Raw genomic sequence first — 14,797 nt, 5'->3', positions numbered from 1 at the left:
TTGGTCTTTTGAATTCAGAGAACAGGGTGTTTAGCAGGACCTGCCTCTGCATCCTTGTCGTACAAGCGGACAGACGTAAAGCCTTTGGTGGCTAGGTAGTTTTCGACAGTGGACTTCCCCGAAAAACGCAAACCAATTATAGCAATAAACATCGAGGCGTGATACACACGAAAGACAAAGTAGCACTGGGTCGAGGCGAATGTTGCGAATATCAAGAAGTCACGTGATTTATTATAATAAATAAAATAAACAAGTGACATCATTCGTCTGATTGGAGGGCTGCTAATACCTCAAATTTTCAAAGCTTCACTAAGGGTGTAGAACGTAACGTTGCCTATCAAGGGTTGGTCATGTGTCTGGTGTCTTTTTAGCCGCAGCTATTGCCTTTTCCTTTCGTTTCTTCCGGATATTTCAGTGGGTGGTGGGCGGCTAATTGGAATTAAGGATATCGAAATATTCGGCCAGGCTGTCCCGGAGCGGGTACTGATGGGCCAGGCACAAATTGAGTCAATGCGGGACATTCATCTTGATCGATATTTGAGAGTATCATAGCTCACTGGAAGTATAAATCCTGGTGTTTACATGAATACCGCAGCCTCTGGTCTGGGGCCAACTTGAAGACTCTCGGCAAGTGTGGGCTCAGCCGAGCCCTTCAAGTTTAGTAAGAAGATTTGTATCAGGCGCTACTTACTCGAAGCTCCTTGAAAGTCGGATCTAGTAGGGCGATGTGCGGCGACAGACGGTGAGGGATGTGGGTAAGGTCAGAAGATTGGCATCGGATCGGCACGATAATATTACAAAAACGACAGCTATAGAAGAGTTGTCAACTTACTTGAGACGCAGTGCCATCGAAGAACCTTGGAGTCTCCTTTCCGTTGATTAAGGCGGTTTGACGCCTTGATCTGACGTGGTACGATGAATGAGTGATAGCCGAGGAGTCCGATAACACTGGGTTTCAAGTCTCTTGTTGATGGCCCGGTGGCCATGTGGTTGAGAAGGCAGTACAGAATGACCAGTGACGGCAAAGAAGCAGAATCCCGGAATATGCAGAAGTTTCTTGGCTATTCTGTCAAGTCTAGATAAGGGACGCAAGTGAAGTATAGCGCCTGCCTTGACACTATCTTCCGCGCTTTCCGAATGGTCATGCTAAAGTCATATGTTGCACATTTGAGGGCCCAGCTTAAGAAGTTGGGTGCGTCAGTTGGGAGCAGATCAGATCAGATCGTTCCGTTCTAATAGAACGGAAAGTATATTTGGACCATGTTTGGTGTTGTTTGCATCACAGGGCCGGTAAACAAGTTCAACAAGTTTTGTCGTGAATATTAAGTAAAAGCTGGAAGCTTAGCTTAAAGGTTTACAATTCACACCGACAGGCTTTGAACACAACCCAGGCTGGCAGATTCGATGATGATATGGCAGACAAAATCATATTGTTTTCCTCCCAGGAACCACGCATGTTGAATGAAAAAAAAATTACAACATGCTGTACGAGCGCTAGGAGTAATCAGGCAGGCATAGCGACATTTTCACTCCCCACTGGCAGGCATGCATGTCATCCGGTCGATCGGTCTCCCAATTACAGCTTATCTGCAGTGTACACAGACTCTCATGGGCTTCGCATACCGTTTACGCACCGTTCTGCCGCAAGTCAATCAGATGCATTCCGGCGCATAGCCTCGAGGATTCGAATTTTATTCATTTTTGGTCTGTGGGATTTCATATTGCTACCTGGTACCAGTAACGTATAAAGAGGTACGCCATTGTCAGCTGCTAAATTTTTGTCAACGGCGCCTCGACTGCCGTTCCATCTATTTACGATGATCGAAATCCAGGATGTAGCTGCCCGAAAACGAAAAGAGCGCGAGGCAAAGCTATCCGCATATCGCAAAGGGCGCATTTATGTTCCAAGGGATGCCATCGATCTTTCGCAGTACCCGCTCAGCAAGCTCACAGAGACGGAGCGTATCATCGTCCATTGTGATGCGACAGCGATCGTAGATTTGATCCGCAAACGAGTCTATACTGCGCAGGAAGTTCTGCGGGCCTTCGTCAAAGTAGCGGTGGCTGCCCAAGATGTCACCAACTGTCTTTCAGAAGTTTTGCTTGATGAAGCATTCCACCAAGCCAGCAAGCTTGACCAATATCTGGAAAACACTGGAAATGTCATAGGACCACTGCACGGTTTACCAGTATCCATCAAAGATCACATCAAAATAAAAGGTCTGGACACTTCGTCAGGATATCTCGGTGAGTACTATATGTTCGGCCCAAACCAGTCGTTTATCACTCTTTTTATATCAAGGCTGGGCATATAAAACTGTTGCGGATAGCGACGCACTGCTGGTAGAAATTCTACGCAACGCCGGTGCGATTCTATACGTCAAAACACAGACTCCACAAACTTTGCTTGTCAGTGATGTTGTGTACGTCTTTGTGCATTCGCTTACCTGGTTTTAGTCACTTGAGACAGACAACAACGTGTTCGGCAAGACTATTAACCCGTTTAATCGCAATTTAACCCCAGGAGGAAGCAGTGGCGGCGAAGGGGCGCTAATAGCATGTCATGGTAGCCCTATGGGCGTTGGAACCGATATCGGCGGGAGCATTCGGATCCCTGCAGCCCATTGTGGTTTGTATGGCCTGAAAGGATCAGTGGCACGTCTGCCACATTCTGGTCTCTTGGGCTCTCATGACGGGATGGATGCAATCGTGGGTTGTGTCGGACCGTTGACAAGGTCTGCAAGGGACCTCGAGTTATTCTGTCGAGTAATGCTCGATGCAGAGCCGTGGCTCAGTGAACCTGCACTCCTAGAAATGCCATGGAAAAGAGGTGTGGCAAACGGGGAAGGTTTACCGGACAAACTTGCAATTGCTATCCTTTTTGATGATGGCGTTGTTACACCGCATCCTCCAATTACGCAGGCCCTGAACAAATACAAACACGCCTTAGCACGTGCTGGTCACGACGTGATCGAATGGCAAGCGGTGGATCATCAGAACGGGTGGGACCTCATTGTAAGATACCTTTGATTTCCGGTATTAAATCTAATGGGTTATAGGCGAAGCTGTATTTACTGGATGGCGGAGCGGAGTACTACGAAACCATTAGAGCAGGTGGAGAGTCCGAGGTACCTCAAACCGAATGGATCCTCAAACACGCACAGGGACGAGATCCGTATACCCCTGCGGATATATTCAAGCTCAACTTGGAACGGGAAGCGTTCCGTTCGAAAGCATTGGCACACTGGAATGCTACGCAACAACGTACTGTTAGTGGACGTCCTGTGGACGCCATTCTCTGTCCGGTTGCGCCTACATTGGCTCCGCCACATAACACGACCAGTTGGTGGGGTTATACCTCTCATTGGAATCTGTTAGACTTGCCAGGCGCTGTCTTTCCCGTTGATCGGTTCACTGCCACAGCATCTGCCACCTACCCACCTCTTCCGCATTCAAGGAATGATCTTGAAAATTTTATTCATAGTCAATGGAACCCAACTACATATGATAATACTCCCATATGTCTACAGCTCGTGGGTCGGAGGCACAACGAGGAAAAGTTGTTGGCTATGCTAAACGTTTTGGAAAAGGTGTTTAAAGAGAATGCCTTGTAAACAGAGAGGTGTTCGAATATTCGTATAAGTAGTATCTAGTGTTACATAACATCTCCGTAGAATGCAAATACACTCCATATACGATGGACAACGTTCCTTGTAAAATTTATTGCATGGCCTCATGACCATCGTACGACCTCCGACCACGATGTGCATTACGGCATAGCTGACCCTTTTTTTTGGTCAAATTACCAGGGACCTTGAAACGTTTTCACGAGCGCTCCTTGGGCGCTCCCACCTATCTTGAACAGTTTTTGAACGTGGAATTACTACCACTGCCTATTCCTCCTTTGTATACAAGGTCGGAGTACGTGGAGAACGTCGCCGATACGTTGCATGTGGTTCACAACGTACCTCCCATGTGACTCCGCGCTGGCCTCCGCAATGCCACCACAGGATGGCACTTGCAAACTACTACTGGCAGGCTGAGGCCTGTGCTTGGACCGTTCGTCAGCATATACTGTCTCACGAAAAGACAACAGACTCTTTGATGCTGTATCCTTAAAGTGATCGCCGGAGCGGTGAGTGTCATCAACCGATTACTTGATGGTGGAAGATTCACCGTCCAAGTCGTCCATCCTGTGGCCATAGATGATTAAGGTACTCGCCTGGCAGGCGACTCCATTATCTGTGCCACAACGTTCAATTTATTGTATTTTCCTATCCTTGTATAGTTATTCTCCACGTTTTCACGTTCGTAGACGTTGAAACTCTTATCCAGCCTGTGCTTTCTATGAGTATCGGAACGTTTAGGTTAGATTCTTGAGAAAAAAGGTAGTTCCACAGGTGCTGTAGCTGCAGAGATGGCCTACTATAAAGCAAAAGCGGGCTCGAGGATCCAACTATACTCATACCAGTCTTCTAACCTCCTAGCCTTTTAACCTTCTAGCCTTCTGACCTTCCAATCCTCACATAAAGCATGCCTGGCTTACTACTCTCCTCTATTCAACGCTTTGACCTCTCCACGGGCATCTCAGAGGCTGGATGGAACGCTCTACACTCTAATGCTGCTCGTGCCAATCTTGTTCTTCCCCATGCAGAGAAAGTTTTTGGCCGCCAAAAGTTCACGCCCAAAATCGATGCTACTGAACAGCTTTGGTTGGCATACTCGCAGCCTGGAACTTCCAAAATCTCCCTCGTGCTTTCCTGCACAGAGGGACCGCTAGGCAAATACCCCCTGTTCATCATTCCCACAATCCCCATTGCGGATTTTACCCCCGAGCTCATTGAAAGCTCCACGGAGGCGTTGTGCAGCGCACTTCTGGACGAGCCCGGCTTCAGGAAGGAGCGAGTCTTTTCCATTTTCTCCGTTGAGATCATCACAGAGGCCTTCGCTCTGACATGGGAAAGACTCACAGGGATTGGTCGCATCAAGAAACCGTATTACAGCGCATTTTTCTCGGTGTGTACCGAAAGCACATTGATCCGCCAACAGCGACCTCCTCGTCCATCAGAGGATGTGATTCTCGAGCCGCGTCTTGCTGTAGAACAGGACGCTGACGAGATTGCTAAACTGTGCCGCGATTTTGCGGCACCTCCGGTATGTCTACTGCATCCTTTTTCCAAAAGTCAAAACGTTTATAAATGAATCTCTTCAGGACCCGTTCACCCTCAGTGAGGAGAAAGCCGGCAAAGAAGCTAGGCTTTTGATTGCCAACAAATCAGTTTGGGTCCTCGAGATCAAAAAGCGCAAAGAAGAACCCGAAAATGAAAAACCCGAAATTGCCACTATTGTTGCCGCGACGCGGAAGTCAGAAGGCATTGCTACCATCTCCAAGGTCTACACCCCAAAGAAATGGAGGGGTAAAGGCTGTGCTGAGATATTAGTTCGACATGCATGCATCGAGTACGTACTAGCTAGCGGCTATAATATTGCAACATGAAACTCACTTCTTTCTGAACAGGTTGCTGGAGAAGTATAAGGAAATCGTCTTATACGTCGGTGTTGAGTTGGGGTCCGCCAAGACAGTGTATGGCCGCGTGGGTTTCCAGGGTCTTGATGATGAGTCTCCCTTGTCCGAGCGATGGCTCGAGATTGGTTTCGATCAAGATAAAGTCGAACTCGGTCATTGGTAGAGTTTTGAGCATATTTCTGGGTCGCTTTGGTTTCTCTGCTTTGCGTTGCTCTGCATGGTCGTTCATACGTCCCTCTAACATCCCACTTCTTGTCTGTAGCATTATCATTCTCTATTGCTTAACTGTATCATAGCATGTGTGCTTGTGTATTTCTTGATCCCTTGTATGATTCGACTACACGTTGTACTTGTGTATTTCTTCTTGATCCTTTGGACTACCCGATACCAATAGATGTATAATCAATCCTCTCCCTGTCTGAGCCACCGATCACCAAAGGCTTCGTCATCAGGATACGCTGCATTCAGTTCTGGGCTCAACAGAAACCTTGCTCTCCCTTCAACTTGGGTCAAGTCCTCGAAGTACATCCCTGCCCGCGGTGCGTCTGTAAAAATTCTGTGAACATCAGCTGGTTCTAGACATGTCGCTCTAATGTTATCCTCTGCAACATCTGTGGCATCGCATAAACATCAGCCCTGGCATTGAGATATAGGGAGTACACTTACAGCGCAAGGAGCCACTCTGATCTAGAGCGTGATAAAATGGTTGATGACGCCCTCGGGAGAGCAAATCAACACCCATCTCACGGATCCAGTCCTCGTCCGCTGCACAGGAGGGCTAACACAAAAACAAATACAATGAGTTGATATGTGAAAACACCATGTCCTCAACACCCACATCCCAGCCGTATACATATCCTACATATCCATGGGCTGCGTGCTTGAAAACCATGCCAACGAAGAATTTCACCTCCCGTGTGAGTGCAGAACGAGGATGAGAGGTAGCAGCCGCCTCCTTCTCGTCCTCCATGATAGCGTTGCAATGCGTCATGAGCTGCTCTTGGAGGTATGGGTGTAAAAGAGGAGTCAATGAATCGACGAGCACTGGCAGCAGATCAAGGAGGAACCGATTGATATGTTTCATTATATTCAAGAGATACCTGCGGTCGTTCATAAAGATGGCATTGATCATAAGGCTGGCATAGATTGCTGTGTGCAGCTCAACTTCGGGAACTGCTGCTCCTGCGGGAAAGTTGTTGACGGACGCTAAGACATTCCGGGATGCCCGCAGTAGCATGGAGGTGGAGGAAGCACTGCTGATCCATGGGAGTATTGTATTGGTGTGGATTCCGGCTTGAATAAGGAAGCGTGGAATATCGTCATGGAGCGTTAGAATGGCTTGTGTTCGTGAGCCAAAAACGTCGACAAAAAATTCTAAGACATCTGGGTGGGGAGAAGATACGACAGCCAGAACTCTGCTAGGAAAGTCGGTAGGTGCTGCCGTGACGCCCATCTTGCGTGCAATGCACACGAAAATGTATACAAGTGATATGGGTATGGTTGCCTGGTGCGTGGTTAAGAAAAGGTGAGGAAACCGATTTTGCAACATGTGAAACCGCTCTCCTGAATTGTCGTTGTTGAAAAATAGAATGTTATATCTAAGGAGAGCTCACCATCCGCGGCTTCAAAGCCACAGCTCCACAAAAAATCGCAGATTGACGAACAGACGAGTCTGAGCTTCGCAGAATCACTGGTGAATTCAGCAGGATCAATGGGCATTTGGTGCTTGATGAAGTAGATTTTGCAGAGAGTCGCAAGTTCTTCGAGTTGGGACAAGACCTCGAAGGAGTTCAGCAACCGTTAAGAGTGAACCAACTGAAGCTACGAACCTTCATGGGAGGGTAAACGAAAAAGCTGGACATACAAGCGAATGAAAGCTCAAGCGATTGGGGTGTGTCATTAGAGATAAGTTTCCCCCAGGTGCAAACAGCATCACTTCTAGCAATAGCACCAAGAAGCATTTGAGCCCAAAAGCGAAGGGGAACTGCATGAGGGGGAATGGGCCTCAGATCTAAAACTCCTGGCTCGCGGAATGTGTCCGGAAGCGGACAATTTGCGGCCATCTCGAGGACATTCCATGCGTCAAACGAGAACTTGGTATTGACCTCTCGCGCTCTTTCCAGTCTTCCATCACCCCGTTCCATGACGATCTTGAACAATATCTCCAATGTCTCGAGGTCTATGCGTCGCCTCTCAAAATACATCAGTCGCCAGTCGCCACCTGTAGATCGCTTTCGCGATTGCTCTTTCGCGGGGTCACATATTGTGTATCGGGCATGGTAATGTGGCTCCCATAGTCTTGAAACAGATGCAGCTGCTCGAAGTAAAGTGCTTGTCTTCAAGCAAGATATGAGCACAATAATACTCTCGTCAGAACCTGTCAATGGTGTTAACTGCTCCAGAATCTGTACATAGAGGTCAAAGGGAAGTTCCCGTATCGTCATCGCCGCAGTGGTAGGCTTCTATGATCTTGCACATGACAAATCACCCATACTAACTAGGTCACGTGAACAATTTTTGAAAGGCTTGCGAAATTCGAATGTTGGCTTGGAGATACCGAAATTCTGCGTGTAACGTGGTATTTCTAATGGGTACAGTTTAGATCGATCGTAATCGATTGATCAAACGCAATTTGCCGGGCACGAGGTCGAGGAAGTCGGATATCCATTTGACCAAGACCTAACTACGTGGGAGTAGAAGAAAGATTGTAAGCGAAGATGATGTCCACAACTATAGATAGTGAGAGAAAACGTCTGATTATACGTAGACTTAACTAGTCCTTGGAGTAAATTCGCACAGTTCGGTTCCCCTTCGCTTCGAAGTCTGCCATGCTACAATTAGTATTGGTACCATTTCAAAGCAATTCGTCCATCGTCTGCAGCATGTTCTCCCAGAACTGCTCCACCATTACCTTATCAAAGCCATTTTTATCATATCCGAGGCTGACCCACAACTTGCCAGCGAACGTGTACCCAAATAGTAGCATGCCTCCGGACCGCTGCCGCGAACCAGTCGTTAGTGTGTGGAGCTTGATAGTAGGGAACGTTCCATGTTTGTATATGCCATCGAGGTTTCCTAGAAGGGACAAGCCAATTAATGCGGTAGAAGGCGTGCGTGGTGCGGTGTCCACGGCCGGGACAGGAGGAGGGGGGACAAATGTTCCACGTTCCCTTTCATCGTCTTCTTTAGCCCAGATACAAGCCCGTTTCCCCCTCTCTTCAGTCATCAAGAGACTACGTGACACGATCATCTGGTTTTTGGCAGCTTGAATGCTCTGCTCCTTTGCAACCCGGGCCCGATGCCAGAATACCGAGGACAAGTCGATCGACCGAGGTATAAAAGTTGGAAGAATCACGTTGAAATAGCCGATCGCAAGAAACCAGTACGAATCATTTGCTGGCTTCACCGTGAAATATGGGCGCAGGTTTAGAGCCGAGTACATCATCCTGCGCAAATGTTGGATATGGAAGGCACAATCGAAATGTCTTGACTTACATTGACAAGTCTTGTTTCTCAGAGCACATCTTTGCCCAAGCAATGTTACATGCGGCAAACATAGCTGCGGAGACGGAAACACCATGCGTTTTGCATCTCTTCAGAATGCTTTTCGTCCGCTCAGTGTCATACGAAACAGTCGGAACAATGGTATGCCTAGGCTGCTTTGTTTGTCGCCGGAACGAATGGCCGCCCTACCGAGTTGTCAACAGACCACCCGTCAAGAAAAGGCACAATATTCACCACAAATCTTCTCTGACTTAACTGGAAGTCGACCTTTTCGGCTGCCCTGCGCAGTCTACTAGGACTGACCGTAAAGTTGTCTTCCAAGGCATTCGGTAATACGGCGTTCTGGAGTCGTTACTCAGCTAAATTTGAGACCGCATAAGAGATGCATACCGTAGAGTCTGCGTCCCATCGGGAGCTGAGCTCCTCCTTCAGCTGAGCCTCAAGTTCAACAATGGTTTTATCACCACCGAGCAGTCCAAAAAAGTCGTTTGCAAATTGGTGCAACGCCATGCCATCCCCCAAAAAGTGAGCGGCACAAATCATGATGTCATGATTGTATGAAGGATATTCGGGTTCGTCAAACGGTGACGTAGAGCGAGGCGTTAGAGGGGGGCTAGGTAAAGATGTGCCTCCTTGAGACACAACAAGATAGGACAAGCGGTCATTCGATAATGTTCGTGCTCCATTTAGATATGAATCGATGAGCTCTAGGACTGACATGAATTTCAAGAAATCGTGACATCAACGTGGACGTACCATCCTTGGTTGAAGATCTGTATTCCAAATTGCTATCTGCATCAACCAAAGCATCTTCAGGAGATTGCGGGGGGTTGAACCTGGGCATAGTAAAGCCATGTGGTTACAACATCAAGTTAGAAGCTGAACTTACACAAATCTGACGTCGTCATAATCTTGCATAACGACCTTTGAAGCCAAGAGTGGATGGCGGATACGAAGGATTGCCCAGACCGTAAGAACACGGGCCCGGCGAACGACATGCTCTGGAGCAACGAAGCCCAAGTGAAGGTACCTACGAGGTGATACCACCTATCATGAATGCCCGTATATTGAAGAGATGGCTTGGAAAGCTTACATGTCATTAACGCCATCCGCGCGAGAGGGAAGAAAGTAAGATAGTTCATTGTTGCCCAGTGGGCGTTCCACCTTCCATGTATCTTTCAGAGACGAGCAATCATAGCTTCTATGAGGTTTCACCTCCGAGTCCGAGTCGGAGACGCTGTACGAGGCATCCAACAGCACTGGAGGTGAGGTATCCATATCCTCTTGGTCGCTTAGGGGAAATGTGAGGGCATCTTATACCAATACCATTTCATTTTGCTTGCCCTGGTCTAGTGCTAATGGGACTGAAGCCGATCAAATCGATCTCGACCTGGTTCGTTGAAGTTCGGTTTGCAATGAGTGGTTCAAACTTTATTATTATAATTTCACGAAGTTCGTGTCAAGAGCAGAGCGAAAGAATGATAGATCCCTGAAGTTCACTGCCAGTGTCATCTGTCGTCACGGGACAGCTGGATGTTATAAAAGTTGGGCGGTCGACAAATGGGGATACGTGGCATTTGATTGATGGAAGGCACACAGGTGACTGCGCGTGTCATGGTTCACATGCACACGCCTGACTGCTGCACTTGTACTAACTTTTATCCACCAGGAACTCATTTCAAGAACTTCTACATGATGTAATTCCTTGGCCAGGTTATCGATAGCCGACCGGCGACCCGACGGGCTAATGCCGTCACTGGAGTATGATAACAACTCGACTCGGAAGACTCATCGTGCGAGAGTAATCGCGTCGACGATGGCCCGGGAGTTCGAATGAGTCCCAACATGATCAAGGCTGTGTCATCCACGACGACTCCGAACATCACTCGGACTTAGAAGTATCCGACGGATGCAAACTACATTGCGCAATTGATCATGACATCGACTTAGCTTCGTCGTCCCTGTCGGTGTCATCGGCCTGATTGTAGGCACGCCAAACACGACATATGTAACTAATGACTTGCAAGTGCGTAGTATGATTGTTCGTAAATGCCAGATGGTAAGTAAGAGTCTGTAAGAGTCGTACTAATAACAATTGTCTCGGGTAGCAATATACCTGCTGTGATGATCACTCACGACAAATTTCGTGCCTATTATAAGGACACGAGTGTCGACGGTTTCTTACACCTTCTCATCCTCCTCCGATACTCCGAAAACCTACCGTAGCTTCGCCATCATCAGAATCTTCGCGTTTTCTATTTCCTATAGCCTCGAGGTCAACATCCTTGCGCGGCGGAGGTGCGGTTTCCAACGATTTGATCCAGGTGTAATAACTAATTACCAGGAACGAATGTGCCATCAGTACTCCTGCAGAATCGAGACTTCAACAATACAGGCACGTACACGGTGCCTATCATGATAACCAGAATAGAACTTGCGCGATTGCTGTGCGAAGATAGAGTTCATCTCGAAGACCTTATGGATCAGAATCGAGTACATACACCGTCATGATGTCCTTGAATATCCAGACACCCAGCAGGGTTTGAATAACAGATCTTAAGGCCTGCGGCAATAAGATAGTCCCATCAATATTCTGTATACAGTGAAGATGACTTACGCTAGAGAACATATGTGTGATAGGACTTGTAACCTTGATGCTGAGCAGGCCAGCGATACAAAGTAAGAAACCGAAAATGCCAGTCACGACACTCCCCCATAGGAATACTTGTCCGTCCCAATTCGAATCGTGGATAAGGTCCTCAAGGATAAAAATTTCTCTGTGAAGCAAGACGAAAGGGAGAAGGAAGATTGCAGAGCCCAAGTTAGTCCAGTATGCAAGTTGAATGGTTGAGTTGTTGCAATAAGGGAGGGAGGACTTGATAAGAACAGCATGGAAAGCGATAAAAAGCGACGAGAGGAGACCATATAACAGGGAAAGACTTGAAGGTGCAACGTGGGAGGGAACTGCTGCAGACGGTGCTACGCCGAAGCAAGAAACCTATGGTAACTGACCCGGCAGCAATTCCAACTCGAATAGAAGGCACAGTGCGAGTGTGTGCAGAGAACACAACGATGGTCAGAGGTAGGACAAGGCCACGCGCAATCTGTGGAGTTAAACGGCGATCTTTACATTGGTAGGAGACCACACACTTGGAAGAAAGAGGCTTCGACATCACGAAGGCAGAGCGTATTAAAAATGAGTCCGATAATGTTGACAAGGACCACAGGTGTGAGCTTCTTCGCGGTTCCAAGCTCGAGCTTGGGTATCTCGACACGTGTAATGAACATAGCCGCCACGTGGAGAAGCAAGACTGCGATGAGAAGCTGCAGGAGGAGGAATAGCAGCGGTAAATCCGGTGAACTATTAAGAACAGCTTTGTTCCTGCACTCGGAGATTGAGTCAATGTCCACACTCTAGTTAGATCATCTTACACAAAAACCATCTACCAGTGTGTTTGTTAGGGGCTGGAGTCACATTATGCGTGGCATAGGCTACTCACCACCAGTGCGGCGGACATGTAGAACCCCACGACCGCCGCTACCTTCGGTGTGTTCGCGTCAAAATACCTGTTATTCATGCTTTCCAGAATGGGGGGACTGGAAGAACACAGGGATCAACTTGTGGTTTTAATGTGGGACAGATTATGCCTAGGTCATTTTCATACAGCCGAAACGAGCTGGTTCAGAACGTTCATCGTTCGGGTGAGCTGAGAAACCGGAATTCTCAAAATGGCAGGTGTAGATCAGGGGTGGAGCTGCTAGTTGGTGTCATGCGCTTTCCCACGACAACGCGTCACAGCTTCACCGGAACGTGATTATATCGGTACTCCCCTCCTAGGGCCTAGCTCATACAAATGCTGATGTGAATGATCGATATGAACCTTGCTCCCACCCTCGTCTAGACGTGTCATGGATAGAAGATCAGACGAGTTTCTGCTAGCAGAAAGCCCAACCCGAGAGGCGGCATACGACGACCCGGAGAGCCCTTTTATTCCTACATTCCGCACCAAGCCAATGGCATCCGTTAAGGGCAGAAATAGACCTCTCAGGACAATCTGCATAGTTCTGGTGGCCGTTTCCTTGCTCAGCTTTGGAGTTGTTCTGCTCAAGCCCTTGAGCTATCTGGACATTGACATTGAAAAGGCGGCTGTGTATCCCGCTACCTTCAACTCGCAGTCGTACGTCCAAGGCCCACCCACCCAACGTTTTCGAGGTCAGTCAATTCGTTTAAGACATTCCTCTCGAATTTCACAACACTGGTCCCAGATAACCTTCGAAACGACACAAAATACATTACATCGTGGATTTCTGCAGGATGGAGTACGTCAGCCACAGCCCACTGCTATTCGCGCTACTGACCGCAGTTGCTTGTTAGCGAATGACGTGATGACCTATGTGAGTCATTGATCCGCTTCCATTCTCGCTTGCTCACGGAAACTAGGGAAATTTGATTTACCTCGCACTCATAACAGAGCGTATACCCATAATTGCGAAGTTCATTCCTTCTCATGTTGACAACAGTGCACCTCCATTTGCTTTTGGCGAAGTGTTTGACGTCCCTCGGCTCAGCCAAGCCATAAAGAGTCCCATAATTGAATGGCATGAAGTGAAGGACTCGGCAAGCGAGGTTCTCGACGACCTTGGTTGTTGGAGTCTTTGGGAAAGCGTCCAAAAGACCCAATCCCATCCTCGGGGAAGTTTTTCCCTTAATTGGCTCAAGCTCGGTGAGACAAATTCAGACACCCCTATCTGGTGTTTAACTGGGCGGCGATCACAGATGTCTCGTGGACACGAACCCCAGATTGGGTCAAGCTGACTCCTCCCGGCGTAACAGACAGCCACGCTTCGTTTTGGTCCCTTGCCACATTGGGATTTCCGGAGGCTCGCGCCAACAATTTGCAATCAACCAATTATCCCTCCCCTCAACATCAGGTTTCCCTTCCCCCGGATGATCAGCTACTATGCTTCGATTACTTGTACTACATGGGTGCCCAGAATGCATGGGAATGGGAATCAGACTATGGTCCTGCATGGAGATTTGTGGGCCAACATATGCGCTGGAATGCAAGCCTCGAAAATCTTGCTAACGAGCATGCCCGGCGCGCTATGAATGTGCCAGTAAATGAGCCAATACCACCCGTGAGTGACAGCTTCAGGTCCAGGGTTGTTCCATGCTAACTGTTGATAGTATATATCTATCCACATACGGCATGGTGACTTCCGCAATTACTGTAATGATATACCTCTGGACCAGTGCTTTGCCTCGTTGCCTGTCATTGCGCGCAGGGTGGCCGAGGTGCAAGAAGAGCTGCGCACACAAAAAGGTATCGAGGTCACACAAGTTATCATGACGAGCGACGAGCGTGACCCAGAATGGTGGTCTGGGGTCAGGGCATTGGGCTGGACGTGGGTTGATTATACAACCGAGCGGACAGAGGAGATCTATGGAAAGTGGTGAGCCGAATAGATGCCGTCTTTTCCTTCTGATGCTAGAAGCTGTGGTTGTCAGGTATCCGGTGTTCATTGACGCTGTCATCCAATCGAATGGAGCTGGCTTCGTTGGCACTGACGGCTCCACGATGACCACCCTAGCTCGTCGGAGAGTGGAATCGTGGCATGATGGACCAACTCGAGTCGTCAAATGGGGCTCCCCGAACGCTGATGATCACTGATATAATTGGATTGATGGAATGGAAGTGAACTTTGCGCCGTAAATATTATTAGTCGAACGGACATTTATCGTCACATTTTTAGACTTGCATCTAG

The 14,797-nt window shown here is 48.1% G+C and overlaps 6 protein-coding genes across 6 annotated transcripts; 3 read left to right on the top strand and 3 right to left on the bottom strand.

Annotated features, from left to right (window-relative positions):
* The first annotated feature begins 1,333 nt into the window (after positions 1-1,333).
* F5891DRAFT_1012475 (amidase signature domain-containing protein) lies at positions 1,334-3,702 on the top strand. Its single transcript, XM_041360732.1, has 4 exons — positions 1,334-2,247; positions 2,303-2,409; positions 2,458-3,015; positions 3,060-3,702. Exons 1-4 carry the CDS (start codon positions 1,818-1,820, stop codon positions 3,612-3,614), a joined length of 1,650 nt encoding a protein of 549 aa, XP_041230290.1. The 5' UTR covers positions 1,334-1,817; the 3' UTR covers positions 3,615-3,702.
* An 831-nt stretch (positions 3,703-4,533) lies between these two features.
* F5891DRAFT_944816 (uncharacterized protein) lies at positions 4,534-5,690 on the top strand (the record flags this gene model as incomplete). The annotated part of the gene is made up of 3 exons (XM_041374585.1): positions 4,534-5,154; positions 5,213-5,460; positions 5,519-5,690. 3 exons carry the CDS (start codon positions 4,534-4,536, stop codon positions 5,688-5,690), a joined length of 1,041 nt encoding a protein of 346 aa, XP_041230289.1.
* Positions 5,691-5,876: 186 nt separating this feature from the next.
* Positions 5,877-8,005, bottom strand: F5891DRAFT_755181 (YccV-like-domain-containing protein). The gene is made up of 5 exons (XM_041373125.1): positions 7,357-8,005; positions 7,141-7,306; positions 6,366-7,090; positions 6,194-6,305; positions 5,877-6,138 (listed from the first exon to the last, which is right to left on the bottom strand). The coding sequence occupies exons 1-5, from the start codon at positions 7,969-7,971 to the stop codon at positions 5,930-5,932; spliced, it is 1,827 nt and encodes a 608-aa protein (XP_041230288.1). The 5' UTR covers positions 7,972-8,005; the 3' UTR covers positions 5,877-5,929.
* A 42-nt stretch (positions 8,006-8,047) lies between these two features.
* On the bottom strand, positions 8,048-10,423 carry F5891DRAFT_1012458 (uncharacterized protein). Its single transcript, XM_041360731.1, has 7 exons — positions 10,125-10,423; positions 9,921-10,061; positions 9,788-9,867; positions 9,422-9,738; positions 9,266-9,373; positions 9,023-9,216; positions 8,048-8,973 (listed from the first exon to the last, which is right to left on the bottom strand). The coding sequence occupies exons 1-7, from the start codon at positions 10,307-10,309 to the stop codon at positions 8,382-8,384; spliced, it is 1,617 nt and encodes a 538-aa protein (XP_041230287.1). The 5' UTR covers positions 10,310-10,423; the 3' UTR covers positions 8,048-8,381.
* An 851-nt stretch (positions 10,424-11,274) lies between these two features.
* On the bottom strand, positions 11,275-12,732 carry F5891DRAFT_1012449 (uncharacterized protein). Its single transcript, XM_041360730.1, is given in 6 exon segments — positions 11,275-11,364; positions 11,435-11,594; positions 11,649-12,010; positions 12,030-12,135; positions 12,182-12,418; positions 12,532-12,732. The coding sequence occupies 5 exon segments, from the start codon at positions 12,607-12,609 to the stop codon at positions 11,508-11,510; spliced, it is 870 nt and encodes a 289-aa protein (XP_041230286.1). The 5' UTR covers positions 12,610-12,732; the 3' UTR covers positions 11,275-11,364; positions 11,435-11,507.
* Positions 12,733-12,786: 54 nt separating this feature from the next.
* F5891DRAFT_754864 (uncharacterized protein) lies at positions 12,787-14,766 on the top strand. Its single transcript, XM_041373124.1, has 7 exons — positions 12,787-13,244; positions 13,298-13,351; positions 13,407-13,426; positions 13,473-13,755; positions 13,809-14,170; positions 14,220-14,485; positions 14,541-14,766. Exons 1-7 carry the CDS (start codon positions 12,941-12,943, stop codon positions 14,701-14,703), a joined length of 1,452 nt encoding a protein of 483 aa, XP_041230285.1. The 5' UTR covers positions 12,787-12,940; the 3' UTR covers positions 14,704-14,766.
* Positions 14,767-14,797: the final 31 nt, after the last annotated feature.

The sequence above is a fragment of the Suillus fuscotomentosus genome (assembly GCF_016647785.1).
Source record: "Suillus fuscotomentosus strain FC203 chromosome Unknown F5891scaffold_9, whole genome shotgun sequence".
Lineage (NCBI taxonomy): Eukaryota > Fungi > Basidiomycota > Agaricomycetes > Boletales > Suillaceae > Suillus > Suillus fuscotomentosus.
This window is presented reverse-complemented; position numbering and strand designations above follow the sequence as displayed.

Coding starts and splice junctions, on each gene's coding strand:
- F5891DRAFT_1012475 (XM_041360732.1), top strand. CDS start 1,818: ATGATCGAAATCCAGGATGTAGCTGCCCGAAAACGAAAAGAGCGCGAG. Junction 2,248..2,302: donor CACTTCGTCAGGATATCTCG/GTGAGTACTATA, acceptor TTTTATATCAAG/GCTGGGCATATAAAACTGTT. Junction 3,016..3,059: donor AGAACGGGTGGGACCTCATT/GTAAGATACCTT, acceptor AATGGGTTATAG/GCGAAGCTGTATTTACTGGA.
- F5891DRAFT_754864 (XM_041373124.1), top strand. CDS start 12,941: ATGGATAGAAGATCAGACGAGTTTCTGCTAGCAGAAAGCCCAACCCGA. Junction 13,427..13,472: donor CGAATGACGTGATGACCTAT/GTGAGTCATTGA, acceptor CACGGAAACTAG/GGAAATTTGATTTACCTCGC. Junction 14,171..14,219: donor TAAATGAGCCAATACCACCC/GTGAGTGACAGC, acceptor AACTGTTGATAG/TATATATCTATCCACATACG.
- F5891DRAFT_1012449 (XM_041360730.1), bottom strand. CDS start 12,609: ATGAATAACAGGTATTTTGACGCGAACACACCGAAGGTAGCGGCGGTC. Junction 12,419..12,531: donor ACATGTCCGCCGCACTGGTG/GTGAGTAGCCTA, acceptor TCAATCTCCGAG/TGCAGGAACAAAGCTGTTCT. Junction 11,595..11,648: donor TCACACATATGTTCTCTAGC/GTAAGTCATCTT, acceptor TTATTGCCGCAG/GCCTTAAGATCTGTTATTCA.
- F5891DRAFT_755181 (XM_041373125.1), bottom strand. CDS start 7,971: ATGACGATACGGGAACTTCCCTTTGACCTCTATGTACAGATTCTGGAG. Junction 7,091..7,140: donor TGGCTTTGAAGCCGCGGATG/GTGAGCTCTCCT, acceptor ACGACAATTCAG/GAGAGCGGTTTCACATGTTG. Junction 6,306..6,365: donor GATATGTATACGGCTGGGAT/GTGGGTGTTGAG, acceptor TTTTTGTGTTAG/CCCTCCTGTGCAGCGGACGA.
- F5891DRAFT_1012458 (XM_041360731.1), bottom strand. CDS start 10,309: ATGGATACCTCACCTCCAGTGCTGTTGGATGCCTCGTACAGCGTCTCC. Junction 9,868..9,920: donor TATGACGACGTCAGATTTGT/GTAAGTTCAGCT, acceptor TACTATGCCCAG/GTTCAACCCCCCGCAATCTC. Junction 9,217..9,265: donor TAAGTCAGAGAAGATTTGTG/GTGAATATTGTG, acceptor ACAACTCGGTAG/GGCGGCCATTCGTTCCGGCG.